Source organism: Etheostoma spectabile, chromosome 20 (assembly GCF_008692095.1).
Source record: "Etheostoma spectabile isolate EspeVRDwgs_2016 chromosome 20, UIUC_Espe_1.0, whole genome shotgun sequence".
Taxonomy (NCBI): domain Eukaryota; kingdom Metazoa; phylum Chordata; class Actinopteri; order Perciformes; family Percidae; genus Etheostoma; species Etheostoma spectabile.
Window position 1 is genome coordinate 11,517,562 of NC_045752.1, and position 16,093 is coordinate 11,533,654.

Below are 16,093 nucleotides of genomic sequence, written 5' to 3' on the forward strand. Positions count from 1 at the left end.
GGTAATGAAGTTATTTGCGCACCCGCAGTCCCCTTTGCACCGGAAAGTGAACCACATGCCCCACAAGCCCACGGATTTGGACGCGCCCACCAAAATATACCGTTATCTCCGTACAGTTATCTACAAGTTGCAAACATATCAGCCTTATATTGATCATAATCAAATATGTGTTGTGTAGTTATAAATAAATATATTAGAAACATTTTTATTAAATTGTCATGAATAAATACATGATGCCCTAAACACAATGCAATTATGTTAATGTTAACAGTAACCTGTGGTAGGCTACTGAAAATATAATTTGGCATTGAAACTACAAGTATTGGCACTGAATAATGTTCAACTGAAGAAAAAGAATCTCAAAATCCTATCATTTTATTTTATTTTGATATTTTTATGCATCACGTGTTTTTCAGTTTCAAACTTTACTCATCTTCTTGATTTCGTTTTTTTCTTTCAATGAACATTTTTTACGCTGTCAGGATTTTTACAGTGTCACTGTTTTCAGTTTTCAACTGTCTGTCACTGTTTTGGCGCAGAGGGGCGGGGCTTGAGGGGTATGGAGCTAGAACGGTGACAGTAACCTGTGGCATTGAAAATAACATTTAGCTTTGAAACTACAAGTATTGGCACTGAATAATGTTCAACTGAAGAAAAAAAATCTCAAAATCCTATTATTTTATTTTGATATTTTTATGCATCATGATGTGTTTTTCAGTTTCAATCTTTACATATATTTTACTATACTATTTTACTATATACTCGTGAGAGTGACTGTGCGCCCCTCTACCTGGAAAAACGGCCTTGAGACCGTCATCCTCACAGAGGCCTGGAATAACCTTACATGGCCGTATATCTTCAATGGCTTTGACAAGTTCACCTGCAGCCACCAAATCTCAAGTAAGTCTCTTTACTTCTGCAGTTGGTTAGTTGTTTTTTCCAATATAAGCAGGAAGGTTTAATATTAACTTTCAATGGACGTTGTGCTGTGCTGGCAGTGTTAGCGCAAACACAAGCTAACGCTAACAATGGCTAAATTGTAGCTAATAGTGACGTTAGCTAATTTCTCCCGCTGGGATCAATCTCAGTCTGTCCTATTATCTAGTATTTTTTCATATTCTGTCTTCTAGGAGTTTGAGGCTAGTGTTGTTGCTGCTGCACAAGGCCTCATCACCGTGCTAAGGCAAAATATTCAGCACCATCGGCCCCAAATACAGCTCAAACACGAGCATTAGCTTAAGGTGACCAGATTTCTTAGATAAAATCTGGGGACATTTTCAGCTCAGAAGCAAATATACCTCCAAAACACGTCATGTTTTTATTTTTGTAAAACTTAAAACGGGGACACTAGACCTAGAGCTGTTTCCCCCCAACAGACAACATTATGGACAGGATTTCTAAGGAGCTCGACCTTTCTGTTAAAGATTAAGATCCTTTTTTAAAACATAAAAGTCTGCGAAATTGCGTTGGCTAAAGCCACCAGACTCCATGTAAATAATCAGTGATTTTAGCATCGTAAAACACGGCTTTCTAGAACATCTCTGAGCTCTGAGCAGCGCTGCTCGATCGGCTCCGTTTGGTCAGAGTTTTCTTTCTTTCATTCCACTTTCGGGTCTGTCAGTCACAGAAACCGGGGACATTTCCGGGGACAGATCCAGCCGGGGACAGGTCACCAAAACCGGGGACTGTCCCCGAAAACCGGGGACTGTCCCCGAAAACCGGGGACGTCTGGTCACCCTACATTAGCTACATCAGGCCAAAAGAGGTCTTGCTGAACTGGATAGAAATGACAGACTCGTGGCTCCAACAGATAACGGTAATCAAATTTGCCTTTCTAATATTGTGAAACTTTCATGGGGATCTGTAAATAAAGAGAGGCCGCATTGGCTGCTCCGGGCTATTCAATCAGACATTAGCTAGCTAGTTGTATAACGTTAGTACGGTTCCATACATTGCTGTTAGGGTTGTCCATTTAAAAAAAGTCCTAACGGACGCTTGTTAACTGTTATTAATCAATGTAAATATTAATAGTAAACTTAGAACAGATGAGTGTACGCTGCACCTGACTACACCTGCCGCGCTGTCAATGGAGATGACAGATTTCTAGGCAAGTCACACACTCACTAACATGCATAACGCGTTCACTGACTTGTCTTAAGCTACCTTAGAACAGTTAACATTATAATCATGTAGCTCAGTCCAGTACGTTTTAAACGGATAATGTTAAAAATGCAAAAACTATCAGTGTCTAATGTGATTTGTGTATTTATGCCTGTAATATTATATATGTATATATATATATATATATATATATACCCATTCTTTAAAATAGTGCACTGATAGTTTTTGTATTTATCTTGTAGGGTGGAGCGCTTGTGGCGTGATGTGTGGATGGCGATATCATGTGTATATTACAAACTACTTCAGTCTAGAAGAGGATTGCCTGCCAGATACCTCCAACAGTCTGCATTTATTTTGTGCCCACTATGTATTTGTACCACGCCTCCAGAGGGACCTTGACACTTTCAAAGAAGGGTGGGATAACCATGCCATGCGAATGGAACAAAACCTGACTCCCAATCAACTTTGGACAATGGGACTTCTTCAGAACCCTGTGCCTGCTCCACAGAACTAATAGGTACAGCAAAAAAATGTTCACTTCAACTTTTTGTTTTAGATTTTTTTTGGGATCATTTGTATATGAATGAAACGCAAACCTAATCATTTGAGTTCAATCGTTTTGTGAAGTATTCAATAAGCATCTAATTCTACCACCAATCCAGCGCCTTCTTGGGACACAGGCTATGGCAGATCTGGGAACAGTCAATGACCCTATGATTACCTCCCAGGACAATGGCAGAGATCTTAACAAGGCTGCACTTGACTATGATTTGTTACGCATAAACATGGCAGGATAACAGAAAAACTAAGGCATATAACAGTAACAGAATAGTGTGACTGATCCTGCCTCTGTCCAGCAACCTTTCTTCATCACATTGGATGTCTGCATCATCTCTAAATACTAATTATTGTGGTGTTTCCATTGCTTTCACCTCCATTGCTTTCTGAAAAGCCGTAAGAATGCAGTTTTACTGTTGTAAAGGTAGTGTTTTTCACTTATTTATATAACTGTGTATGTAACCTCATCTGACCTGAACATACTGGTATCTTTGCTCTTTTACCTGTTTCTCTCAAACGGTCCAGTGTATAATTGTTTCATTCGTATACAAAAAAAAGGCTTTGAGCTTTCTCTATATAAATACCAAAGACAGTGGCTTGAGAAAGTTTACACACCCATGCTAAAGTTAATAAGAGGAATAAAAAAAAATCTTTTGGAAATTGATCTTAATGCCTAAATTAAAAAAGATTAGGAAAATAAAACCTTTTAAGGACGCCAGTGTTCTTTGGGAATGAAAAATGTGTCGTAAATAAATGTTCTTACAGTGGGCATAACTATACGCCCCTCTATGTTAAATTCCCATAGAGGCAAGCACATTTGTATTTTTAAAGGCCAGTTATTTCATGGATCCAAGATACTATGCATCCTGACAAAGTTCCCTTGGCCTTTGGAATTAAAATAGCAAAGTGTATTTCACTTACAATAACATGAAAAGTAGCACTACATCTGTGGGAGATCAAAACATTTGAAAGCTCTTCAGTAACTTTGATCTGAGTAACAGAAACGGAGCATTACACTTGCAGTTTTATCCTTAAAAGTTCTTTATTTTCAATCTATTCTGTTAACAGTGGTCCTAAAATACACATTTTGTAATTTTTCAGTACAAAAAACATGCTACTGAGGAATCGGGCACTAATTTCCCATGCAAATGTGTTACATTGAATGTTTATAAAAAATGGTGACTTGTTCACTGAACATTTTTCAAACATCTTGCCCTTAACGGCATCTCTTAAAAATGCCTAACAAACAATACTGGCTGAATTTGGCAAGTAAAACACGGGTGGTCATGAAAACATGGCTTCTAAACTCGGCCGAAACCTCTACTCATTCTGATTGATCTGAGATGCAGCTATACAACATGTACATTCCTGTCAAATAAAAGCAGTTAAGCAAATGTGGATGATGAAATGTCCAGCATATTTACTCTGTTATTGTCCTCTTCGGGGACAAACAGGTTTGAGCAGAGATCTGGGTGCCTCCCAAACAACTCCACAAGGTTGGAGACCTTCATGCCTTTTCTGATGTGCTGAAGAAGAGGAGTCAGACGCATTTGTAGAACAATGGCTCTGTTGTGAACAGGAAACATTTGCCTTTATTAGTGGAGGAGCAAAACAAACCAACAAAAACTTCTAACAGTGTGGATGAGTTTTTATTGTTTTAACACATTTGTATGTTGTTTTTGCCTTTAATCATCATCAACCCTCTTTCATACCAAAAGTATTTGGACATCCTCTAATGTATATACTCATTACTGGGCCAAGAAACTCCAGTTCTAAGCTATGCCTTGGTCAAGGGCTTTGGCAGTAAAATTGACCTAACGTTTGTTTTATTTTATGTATGATAAAATCTCATGTCGTCTGTCAAGGTGAAGTACCTCCTCCCCAACCCTACTTAGCTCAACCCCAACTCTTCCGCAGCAGAAGGCGTGCTGGTACAGCCTTTATCAACCAAACATACATGTATGCTGAATAGATAAAAGTTAACGTTACAGACTTCAGGCTTCCCTGGAGCGGTGTGTGAAAAGCGGCGAGAAGCTGTTTTTGACTTTCCTTTTGGAAAAGAAGCCAGGAAAGGACCTGCATGTGAGAGATTATTAACATTATGAAATACAACTCACTGTTGAATAAATCCAATGTCAACATATAAACCTAAAGTACCAAAACCTCATCTCCTCCTAAAGTATATGCGGATTCTGCTGCTCTTGTAACTGCACTGAATTCTGCTGTACTGGGGGCCGATGGTGCTGAATATTTTGCGTTAGCACGGTGATGAGGCCTTGTGCAGCAGCAACAACACTGGCCTCAAACTCCTAGAAGACAGAATATGAAAAAATAATAGGACAGACTGAGATTGATCCCGGGAGAAATTAGCTAACGTCACTATTAGCTAAAATTTAGCCAACGTTAGCTGACATGCGCTGTCAGTCATCATTAGCGTTAGCTTGTGTTCGCGCTAACACCGCCAACACAGGACAACGTCCTTTGAAAGTTAATATTAAACCTGCCTGCTTATATTGGGAAAAAAACAACTAACCAACTGCAGAAGTAAAGAGACTTACTTGAGATTTGGTGGCTGCAGGTGAACTTGTCGAAGCCTTCGAAGATATACGGCCATGTAAGGTTATTCCAGGCATCTGTGAGGATGACGGACTCAAGGCCGTCTTTTCAGGTGGAAGGGCGCGCCCTGGGCGCACAGTCACTCTCACGAGTATGCAAATGATCAGCGGCCTCTTTGTCCCGCCCCTCAAGCCACGCCACTCTGCGCCAAAACAGTGGCAGAAAGTTGAAACTGAAAACGGTGACACTGTAAAAATCATGACAGCGTAAAAAAACTTGAATTGAAAGAAAATCATGATACATAAAAATATCAAAATAAGATAATAGGATTTTGAGATTTTTTTTCTTTAGTTGAACATTATTCAGTGCCAATACTTGTAGTTTCAATGCCAAATTTTATTTTCAACATCACAGGTTACTTTCACTGTTATAGCTCCATAAGGACCAACATAGACAAAGCTAGAGTTAGCTGTTCCACCAGCAGGGTAATGTGCTACAGTAACTATGCTACCAGCATATGATTATGGGGCCAGATGGTGGCCTAGCTAGCTCACTATGGCTGCCCTCCCCCACTCACCATTCATGGTTAGACACTTGCCTCCTTTGGATCTTTAAATAGCTTCTGCAGCAAGCGATCACTGCTTATAAACCTACTGAAGCACTCCATACATGTGCTTTATTATCAGGGATTAGTTTTGTGTAATTTCATAAGACAAAGCTAAACATGGACTGTTTTATATCCTTACATAATTTAAATTTACACATGACCTTATCATTTAATATTTAGACAACAGAGGGTGTCTATAGCATATGAGCTGTTGTGGAAATGATCTGCTAACCACCTAAACACACCTAAAATACTGCACAAAACACTAATGGTTTGAAGATTAAAGTTATTATTATTGTACAATAATAATAGCAAGACAAACCTCAAGAGGAAAACAATTCTGACCAGATAGGCAGACAGAAAGGGCATCTTTTATGGTTTTCATGAAAAAAAGATCTGACTGTTTTAAGAAAGAATAGGTCATATGTGCAGCATCTGACTACTCAACATAGAGTGTAACCTAGATACGAGGGGTAGTAACAAAGCATATGATCTCCATCTGCCTTTTTTTTTCTTTCAAACATGTAGTTTTCACAGTTTCCAGATGAACAGAGTGATCAGAGTCACAGTAATCAAAAATATACTTTGCTTGTTTTATTTTGCAAATTACATTTTTATTTTGTATTTGAAACAAAACACAAAAAAACACCTCCCTGTCAGTCCCACCCTCCATCAGCCATCACCACTGCCCTTTACAATTTGTTTTCCCCCCTTCTCTCTTCCTTGACAAGTTGAAATAACATACATATATACATAATATTCAATACATATAATAACAGAATAGACAGCCAACTGCATTTAAATAACCACAATATGTATAAATGCTGAGACCGCATGGTATGCCTCCTGGGGCCCATCCAGAGATCAATTAGCATTCAATAATATTCCGAAGCCTCATGACCTTTCCTGAGTACATCAACACCTTATCTAAACATTCTGGTGCCCTCTGGGCTGAAGAACTGGATCCAAACGTCCCCACTTTTATATGGCAAAGGTGCAAACATTAAAAAAAATTGCTGTACTACATACACCATAATTTGTTCTCATATGGGGCCGGAGTCTGACATGACGGACCGTTGAAGTAACGCTGGCACAACTTGCTGCTGCTGTTGCTCGCCGCTCTTCTGGCCGTGGACGCTGCCCAAAGTTTTGATCCCAAATTGGCCGGTAGACTCTGTTTTGTCTGTACCGGATTTTATTTTTATTTATTTTTTTTTATTTTTTTTTATTATTTTTTTTTTTTTCTTCTGCTGCCTGTTCGCCTGCGTTGTAGGGTCTGCTGCAATACTCGGCTATTGACCTGCTCCGGTTGCGCTATCACGGCCTGGACCTACCCGGCGGCTCTACACCTTCACCCGGACACGCCTTCCAGCCCCGCCGGAGATACATCAACCGAGGTCCCGCAGGAATTTCACCACAACGCTCAACAGGAATAAAGTCCATCTGGTCCAGCTCTCGTCGCCCTCCACGCTCTCACCAACCGGGCGGTTGACCACAGCGTGTTAGCCTGCCTAGCCCGGTCGGCTAGCACCGCCACCAGCTGTGACACCTCACTCAACTTCTCTGCTCAACATCCTCGCCACTGACAGGCAAGGGACAACTCATCCGGACTTCATCTCCGATCGTAAGCTAGACTTTTCTGTTAAACCGGACATGGCAACAGCCCAACATCTTTTCTGAAGTCAATGAATCCACTCCTAGTGGATTTGTTTACATCTGTCAACCCCGTGGTCTGGCAGGAGGAGGTCTCGCGAAATATACCGCGGAAGTGGAAGGTCTCGCCGGTGTCTGAGTCTGTCTTCACTCCTTTGAATCTGCTTGTCTGCAAATTGTCTGGTCCCACTCCAACCATCATTGCTACTGTCACCGCCCCCCTAAACCGAATAGTGATTTTTTAAATGACTTTGCTTTCCTTACCCACTTATCCTCTCTCTCACCAACATAAACTGCTGGGCGATTTCAATATCCACATACAATATAACCCTGCTCTCACCAAAGACTTCACCTCCTGCTAGACAGTTTTGGATGTCAGCAACATACCACTTTTCCGACACACCCAAAGGACATATCTGGACTATCTGCTGCTCTGGTGTCACCCCTCTGACCTTACAGCAGATGAACTCTCCATAACTGACCAATTTTCTCCCTCATTTACAGTGAAACCAGTCTCCCATCTCAAAAATACCACGCCTTTTTCATTTCGGAACATAAAGAATACAACCCCGCCACCCTCACTTCAACTATCCACTCCTCCCGCCTTCCTGACACACAATCTCCCACCCCGATGACTGGTCTCTCATTACAACACTGGACTCCATAATATTCTCAATCACTTGCACCGTTGAAAAGCAGATCTGTTTCTTCTCCGTCTCCGCCCCTTGTTCACCCCCGATCTCGTCTCATGAAAGCCAAAGGTCGCAACTTGAACGTCTCCATAGAAAAACTGGTCTCACTATTCACAAAGAATGTACAACAACCACATCCTACTTACAAGGACTCTATTGCCAGCACCAAATCCCACTACTACCTCCACAATAATCACGGCCAACAAAGGAAACTCCAAGTCACTGGTTCTCCTTACTTAACAATGTCACCCAACCCCTGGACTCCTCCCTCCCCTTGTACACTACCTCCTTCTGCAACTCGGTAATTCCTTTTTCAAAGAAAAAACAAGAACATCCACCAGCATCTGGATCAATCCCTCACTCAGCATCTCAGATAACCTTCATTCATCCACACACTCATCTCCTCCTTCCGTCTCCCCACTATTTCAGAAATCACAGAACCCCCCGGAATTCCAAGCCATCTACTTGTAAACTTGATCCCCTCCCACCCAACTTGTTAAAGCCTGTCTTCCCTCCTTGTCCCCCTCATCTCTGCTATCATCCACCCTCCTTACCACTGGAACCGTCCCTACATCCTTCAAAACGCTGCCATCACCCCTATTTTGAAAAAACCTGGTGCCGACCCCTCAACTTCAACAACTTCCGTCCTATTTCCAATCTTCCCTTCCTCTCCAAAATTCTTGAAAAAACAGTTGCCTCTCACTCCATTCTCACCATCCCACAATAACCTGTATGAACAGTTCCAGTCCGGTTTCCCGCCCCCTCCATAGCACTGAAACAGCACTCATCAAAATCACCAACGACCTCCTCATGGCAGCTGTTCTGGACTCCTCACCATCCCATCTCCTCGACCTGAGTGCAGCATTTGACACCATCTGTCACACCACCCTCCTCAATAGGCTATCTTCCATTGGCATCACCCACCTCCGTTAGACTGGTTCACATCTTACCTCTCTGGTCGCACACAGTTCATTCAACTCAAGTCCTGTGAATCCATTCCCTCCTCCGTCACTTCAGGTGTGCCCCGGGCTCTGTTTTGGGGCCCCTACTCTTCATCATTTACCTGCTTCCCCTCGGCAATATCTCGCAAATTTAACATTCACTTCCACTGTTCGCCCGTGACACCCAGCTCTACCTCTCCACCAACCCTCGTCCACTCTCCCGCCCACCTCCCTTACGGATTGCATCTCTGAAATAAAAATCGGTCTCACCCAAAACTTCCTCAAATTAAACAGTAATAAAACCGAGGTTCTCCTCATTGGCACCAAAGCCCTCTTTCCAAACAGACGGTTTTTCTCTCACAATGACACGCCTGCTCCGTCTCACCCTCCCCAAGGTTAAGAGTCTGGGTGTCATCCTGACAGCACATTATCCTTTCAACCCCATGTCAATAACATACCCGGTCTGCCTACTTCCACCTACGTAACATCCATCGCCTCCGCCCCTCCCTTACCCCCACACTGCTGCAATTCTGTCCACAGTCTCGTCACTCCCGTCTCGATTTTTGCAACTCTCTCCTCTTCGGTCTGCTCACAAATCCCTCCACAAACTTCAATGGTCCAGAATTCAGCTGCCCGCATCATAACTCGAACCCCCTCCTCCACCACATCACTCCTGTCCTCCAACAGCTCCACTGGCTCCCGGTCCAGTTCCGTATCAATTCAAAATCCTTCTATTAGCATTCAAGGCCATCACAACCTCGCCCCCCTATTTGTCTGATCTCCTCCAGCGTCCCACTCCCTTCCGCTCCTCAGATCCTCTTCCTCCATAAACCTGTCTGTCCCCCCCCCCGTCTCACCACCATGGGGGGCAGAGCAGTTGCCGCTCTGCTCCCGTCTCTGGAACTCACTACCCCCCCCAGAAAACATTGATTCATTCCCCATTTCAAATCACACTAACAAAAAACATCTGTTTATAACTGCGTATTCCACCTAAATGTGTTGCTCCGCCTTTTCTGTTTTAGTATTTTGTTTGCTGTATAGTATTGTTTTGTCTGTTGTATGTATTTGTTTTGGTTTGTATGTTTTTGTTTTTGTTTTGCTGTATAGTATTTGTTTGCTGTGTATAGTATTTGTTTTTCTGTTGTATAGTATTTTTTGTTTCTGTGGTTTGTATTTGTTTGCTGTTGTATGTTATTGTTTTGCTTGTGTATATATTGTTTTGCTGTTGTATAGTATTGTTTTTGCTGTTCTAATTTATTAATTCCCTGTGCGGCTTCCTTGAGTGTCATGAAAGGCGTCTTTAAATAAAATGTATTATTATTATTATTATTACATCCTCAAAGGATTTTAATATACCATCCAGATACAGATCTTTATCAGATACTTTGCTTTTTTTGTGTCAAACTGATTCACTACTTTTAGACATGATATTCAGTTTTTGATTGTCCTCAGTCTCACCTGTTGTTTTGTTAATTCTAAGATTCAAACAGGGCTGTAAATGATCCTTATGCCCACTATGTCTTCTTGTCTTACTTTCAGTTGACGGTTCACTTTTAGATGGTGATATTTATCAAATGGAAATATCTTCGTAAATACATAGAACTATATCTTGCTTATAAGTGCATTAAGTTTGATACCAAATTCTATCATGATTTGCTGTATATTGGTTACCTAACCGTAGCCCTAACAACATTGTTGTTGTTATATGTATATACAAGATGCAGGATAACTTAGGCTTTTCCTGTAAGAGATTCCATTCATTGTCTGCAGCACGTGAGGTGCATTGAGATTTTGAGCTTTGGCCCCTTTAACTTTGACCTAATCTCTAATGCTTGTGGTATAGTGAACAACATATGAGCCTGGTCTAACATAACTGACCAGTTGGGTGCGTTGTAAATAAAAGTTCTTGGTGTAAAAAGCAGCCAAGTCTCACAATAAAAGAGGGCCCCTTTTGAAAAGTCAACTCTGATAACTCTGCCAGGCAAAGTGAATCATCTGCCTGGTTGCACAATATTAATTAAGGGTTTGTTTCCACATTCAAGAGAGGCCAATGAAGTGCCTCTTTAGAGGTACAGAAGGAAATAAATTCTTTGCACATTATCGAGCCCAGCAATGCCAAATTGTCCCACAGTGCTCTGAAAAAGAGTTACAGGGGAGCAACTCACTATGAATAAAGGATGAAAACCAGTAACTCGCTTTAAAGCTGGACTTACTAGAATTATGTGTAAAAGAAAGCAATTGAGAGTAGAACACGGCTTGGATGGTTAGCTTGCAGTGTTTACACCTACCATGTGAGCCCATGTGACTAAGGGGAGGGCAGGGTGTCCCAACAGAGAGCAAAGAAGTTAGGCACAAGAATGTGTGGAGAGATGGAAACAGTGTGAGTAAGCACAGTGAAGTTGCAGAAGCTGTCCTGAAATTGAGGTAAGAAATTGCCTTTATTTCTTAGATAATCATCATAATATCTTTGCTTTTTGAAAGGTTAAGACTTTCACTGTTTAATTCATATATTATTCTAATAGTTAGCAAGCATTAAGGTAGATGAATGGATGGTCACACTGACAAGAATATCTAAACATGGCACTTTATGTGAACAAGGTTGTAGAGTCTTTGCTGGTAGGGTTATAAAATGTAGAAAATACATATATTTTGCTCTCACCTTCTCTTCTTGTAGTGCAGGCACAGAATATCATAAACTGTGAAAGCTGTATGTGGTCCCTGCGTTTGCACTCCAGCGCATTTTGATGTACTTGCTTGTCTGCCTGCAAAGAGACAGGAAAATTATATACTGTATGTATATATATATATATATATATATATATATATATATATATATATATATATATATATATATATAAATTATCATCAGGAACTACTACTAGGTAGATACAGCCTGCTGTAGCATACCAGTAACATCCTAACCAAACTATGTTTATTTTCATACATTCTTTACAATGAGCATGGCCAGTGCAATTGTTCCTCTCAACCACTGATAACACATAATATGTAGTTAAATTTCAAAATGCAGGTGTAGAGTTAAACTATACTACACTTGCCATGTTTTTCGTGATTAATTATTGTCACATACATGTATGCACATCACAACTTAGTGAGAATCTGTATCTGCATCCATCATATTTTTCTAACATGTGTGTTGTAATATATGAATATGTCATACAGGGGAACAATATGTCTCTTTGTTTTTTAGTTTAGGCACATCTATCAGGCTACAAAGTCAATAAATGAAACACCACAATTTTTTGGTTTAGTCTCTTTAGGAAATATTTTGAATCTAATGATAAAATAATGCCATTGTTTTTCGAATGAGCTTTATCGATTTGTTCTTTTTTTAATCTGTAAAGCATTTGCTTTCTGAGGTTGTTACAATGTAGCAATACATTGTATTCATTATTTTAGAACAAAACAATGACTGATTTAGATATGGAGTAGTAATGAGTATTGTTTCACATATTGTGTGTGTAAAGTGTGGCTTTAACAGCAAAATTATAAACAATTAAAAGGAGGATTACACAGTATCGCTGTTCATTGTCTGTATCGGTACAGTACAACTGTACTGTACCGATACACAGACGCCAAGTTTCAATCTACAGTATTATTATATATGTGTTGGTCCGTTTGTCTGCTTGACAATCCCATTATGCACCAATGAAATTTAAGTGAGATGAACAAACAGAAATTGGTCTTTTTAGGTGAAATAGATGTTCAAAATAAACATATTTGAAATGATAAAACCGATGTTGACAAAAAGTGCTTTTTGGGGACATCATTTGAAATTGGAAAAAAGGTAATAAATTGCAATATATGCAGAGCATGCCTTTGCCATCCGATGAAACGCAAATCATACGGGACTGCAAGTGGTCTTGTAATACATACATGCTTGTAATACATACACGCAGTGGAAAAGATTGGGCGTAACATAAAATGGATGAATTTGGAGGAACCAAGGCAAAAAGGGAAAAGAGGTCACGGTAAAAAAAAGATTTTTAATTAACATAAAGGAATATCAAATTACACACAACACAAATAGAGCTGTATGGGTGCTGCCTATAAACAAAGTAAATTCTAAACACAACTAAAAGAGCATAGCACCCATTAGCTTACCAAATTACAATCCTCTCTGCGCAGCCACACAGCTGAATTTGCATGCACAAATATTTTGCACATGTTCTGGCTAGAAACCTAAACTAACCTAAAAGGCAGGGGCTGTAATAATGGTTTTGGTCTTTACAAATTTGTAAGACAAATATTGAACATTTCCAGCTTCATCTGTCAATGCCAACCAGAAGAACTATTTCATTACATTTTCTGAATCATTTTATTTTAGGGAACACACAAAGGGCTAAACTATTAAAAATACTGCAGCTATAACAGTCATTGCTTTCCGGTAGCGCTACTGAAATCTGAAGTCTAATGAAAATAATCTAATTCTGTGATTTGTTTGTTGTTAATGTATTTCATTTGTTTGTTTTGCTGTGACAGGTGAAAGTCACAGGACAGTAAACACACAGTGTATGGATCAGCGTCACAATGAATGTGACAGAGGTCTACAAGGAAATAGCTCACATCTATAATGAGGGAAATTTCTCTGGCAATGGAAGTATTGGTGTCCTGAACATCCCTCCCTCCCTAAACAAAGCTATCAATATCCTCACCGTCGTCATCCTCTTCATCTCCATGATATCCCTTGGCTGTACAATGGAGATTTCCAAAATAAAGACCCATCTCTTTAGGCCAAAAGGTGTAGCCATTGCACTGCTGGCCCAGTTTGGCATCATGCCCCTGACTGCTTTCTCTCTAGCCAAAATGCTACAGATGGATCCCATCAAGGCCGTGACTGTGCTCATCTGCGGCTGCTGTCCAGGGGGAAGCTTATCAAACATTTTCTCTCTGGCCATGAAGGGTGACATGAACCTCAGGTACAGTAAGCCCTCATTGATGAATTGATCCTGTCTTGTTGAGATTTTCAAATGCCAACAATGATTCACTACGTAAAGGTTTAGTTTGTAACTTTGAATACATATAATGTTTTGCCATATTTGCTCAAACTGTCACTATATTCTGACAGTAGCACATGAGACAGATAATCTGTGAAAAAATCCTGTTCCTCTGCTGGCCAAGGCTACCATACAAGGTGCCACCTGCTCCATATGTACACACATTCACACAGCGATGGCACATTGGGGTAAATTCAGGGTTCAGTGTCTTTCCCAAGGACAATTTGACATGGGACTGTAGGGATTGAACCCCCGACCCTCCAATTGGTAGCAGCCGCTCTACCACCTAAGCCACAGCCATCCATCTCATGTAGTACTGTCAGGATGTAGTGCCTGTTTTGGCAAATGTGACAAAAAGTAAAAATAAATTTTTATAGAAGATACCTACTGAACTTTTAAATAGCCTTTATTGTTAGACTCACGGTCCAAAAAAACAACAACTACAAAAAAGATACAGATACACAAGATAGACACCAATTAAATAAGACAGCTATACCTGTAATCCCATAAGGGTGACTGGTATCGTAGAGCACTGAACCTTGGGTCAATCAGATGTAAAACGACAGAGTTACAAGAAGAATTCAGGCGACCGATACATTTATACATCAGATTCCTCAGTAAAGCAGAGAATGTAATAACTCCTGCTTGACAGAACAATTCACTTGCACTACACCACCTAGATTTCCTGAGTAGAATGCACAAACAATCACTATAAGCGACCCGCATCTTATAGAAAGTTGCCTTTTTGAACTTGACCCAAAAGAGGGCAGTGTAAAAAGCAGTACAACATGCTTTAAAGAGGTTTATCTTGACAGTATCAGAACACCAAGAGAACTTCCTGGCAAGCATGTCAGACTGTATATATAACATGCGACGCTGCCTGTACATGTCATCATCTGACATTTGATCTGTTAAGATGTGACGCAAATACTTTATTTTGCAGCCAACAGTTAGCACTTGCCCTGCTAGATGGAAAGATGGAAACATAAGGTCCTTATCCTCTTTCACTCTACAGATCATAACCAAACTTTTTTTGGCATGATATTTCACGTCATATTCAACACCGTAATTCGAACATATAATGGTCCAGTTTAACCTTGGCCAGTAAAGAAATATTCCTACAAAAGAGCCTTGTTTTGCATGTACCGTTTGAGACATTTACATTTCAGGCATGACATGTAAATGACATAAAATGTTTCTTCTCTCTCTGACACCCTCCCAGCATCGTAATGACCACTTGCTCCTGCATCGCTGCTCTTGGTCTGATGCCGTTGCTGCTCTATATCTACTGCCAAGGCTTTTCCGGTCTGGAAAATGCTGTACCCTACTTTGGCATCATCTCTGCTCTCGCGTTCACCCTTGTGCCCTGTGCCATTGGCATTGCCATTAATCACTACAAACCAAACTACGCATCACTCGTCAAAAAAGTGAGACCCCTGAACTGTGCTTCACACAAGCATAATCTGTTGTAAAAAGCCCTTTTTCACAGCATACATTTTGACTCGCCATTGGAGGAAAAGACAGCATGCACAATACTAGGACCGTGAATTTGAAGCAGCTAAATGGAATTCAGCCACAATTCATACTATTTTCCCATGTGCCTTTTACTACTGTGACACATCATGTCTTACGTGAAAAATGCCTTTTGGATATAAAGTTGTATTTTCCACACTAGTCATTACATGGTATGGGTGTAATTTGTGGTCCAAATAAACAGGAAGCCACAGTTTTAATGCTAACAAAGAGCAGACGTTGAAGCCTTCAGATGATGTTTGCCACTTTCGGACATAGGGAAGAAGAGAGGTTCACGCTTTGCAGCTGAGATTTCAGGACCATTTAGGGGAGATAAACTGACTCTATAACCATATAAAAATACATAGAAGAAAGTATAGAAAGGCCATTTCTATTCATATCAATGTTGTAGAATTGCCAGAGTGGCAGCCATTTTTA

The 16,093-nt window shown here is 40.4% G+C and overlaps 1 protein-coding gene across 1 annotated transcript in view; it reads left to right on the plus strand.

The window, feature by feature from the left end:
• Positions 1–11,294: 11,294 nt before the first annotated feature.
• The window catches only part of LOC116670480 (sodium/bile acid cotransporter), a 6,597-nt gene continuing 1,798 nt past the window's right edge, over positions 11,295–16,093 (plus strand). Inside the window, exons 1-3 of the mRNA XM_032501037.1 lie at positions 11,295–11,552; positions 13,629–14,065; positions 15,366–15,570. Of these exons, the coding sequence (XP_032356928.1) occupies positions 13,677–14,065; positions 15,366–15,570 (594 nt within the window). The 5' untranslated portion in view covers positions 11,295–11,552; positions 13,629–13,676. The remainder of the gene's footprint in view (positions 11,553–13,628; positions 14,066–15,365; positions 15,571–16,093) is intronic.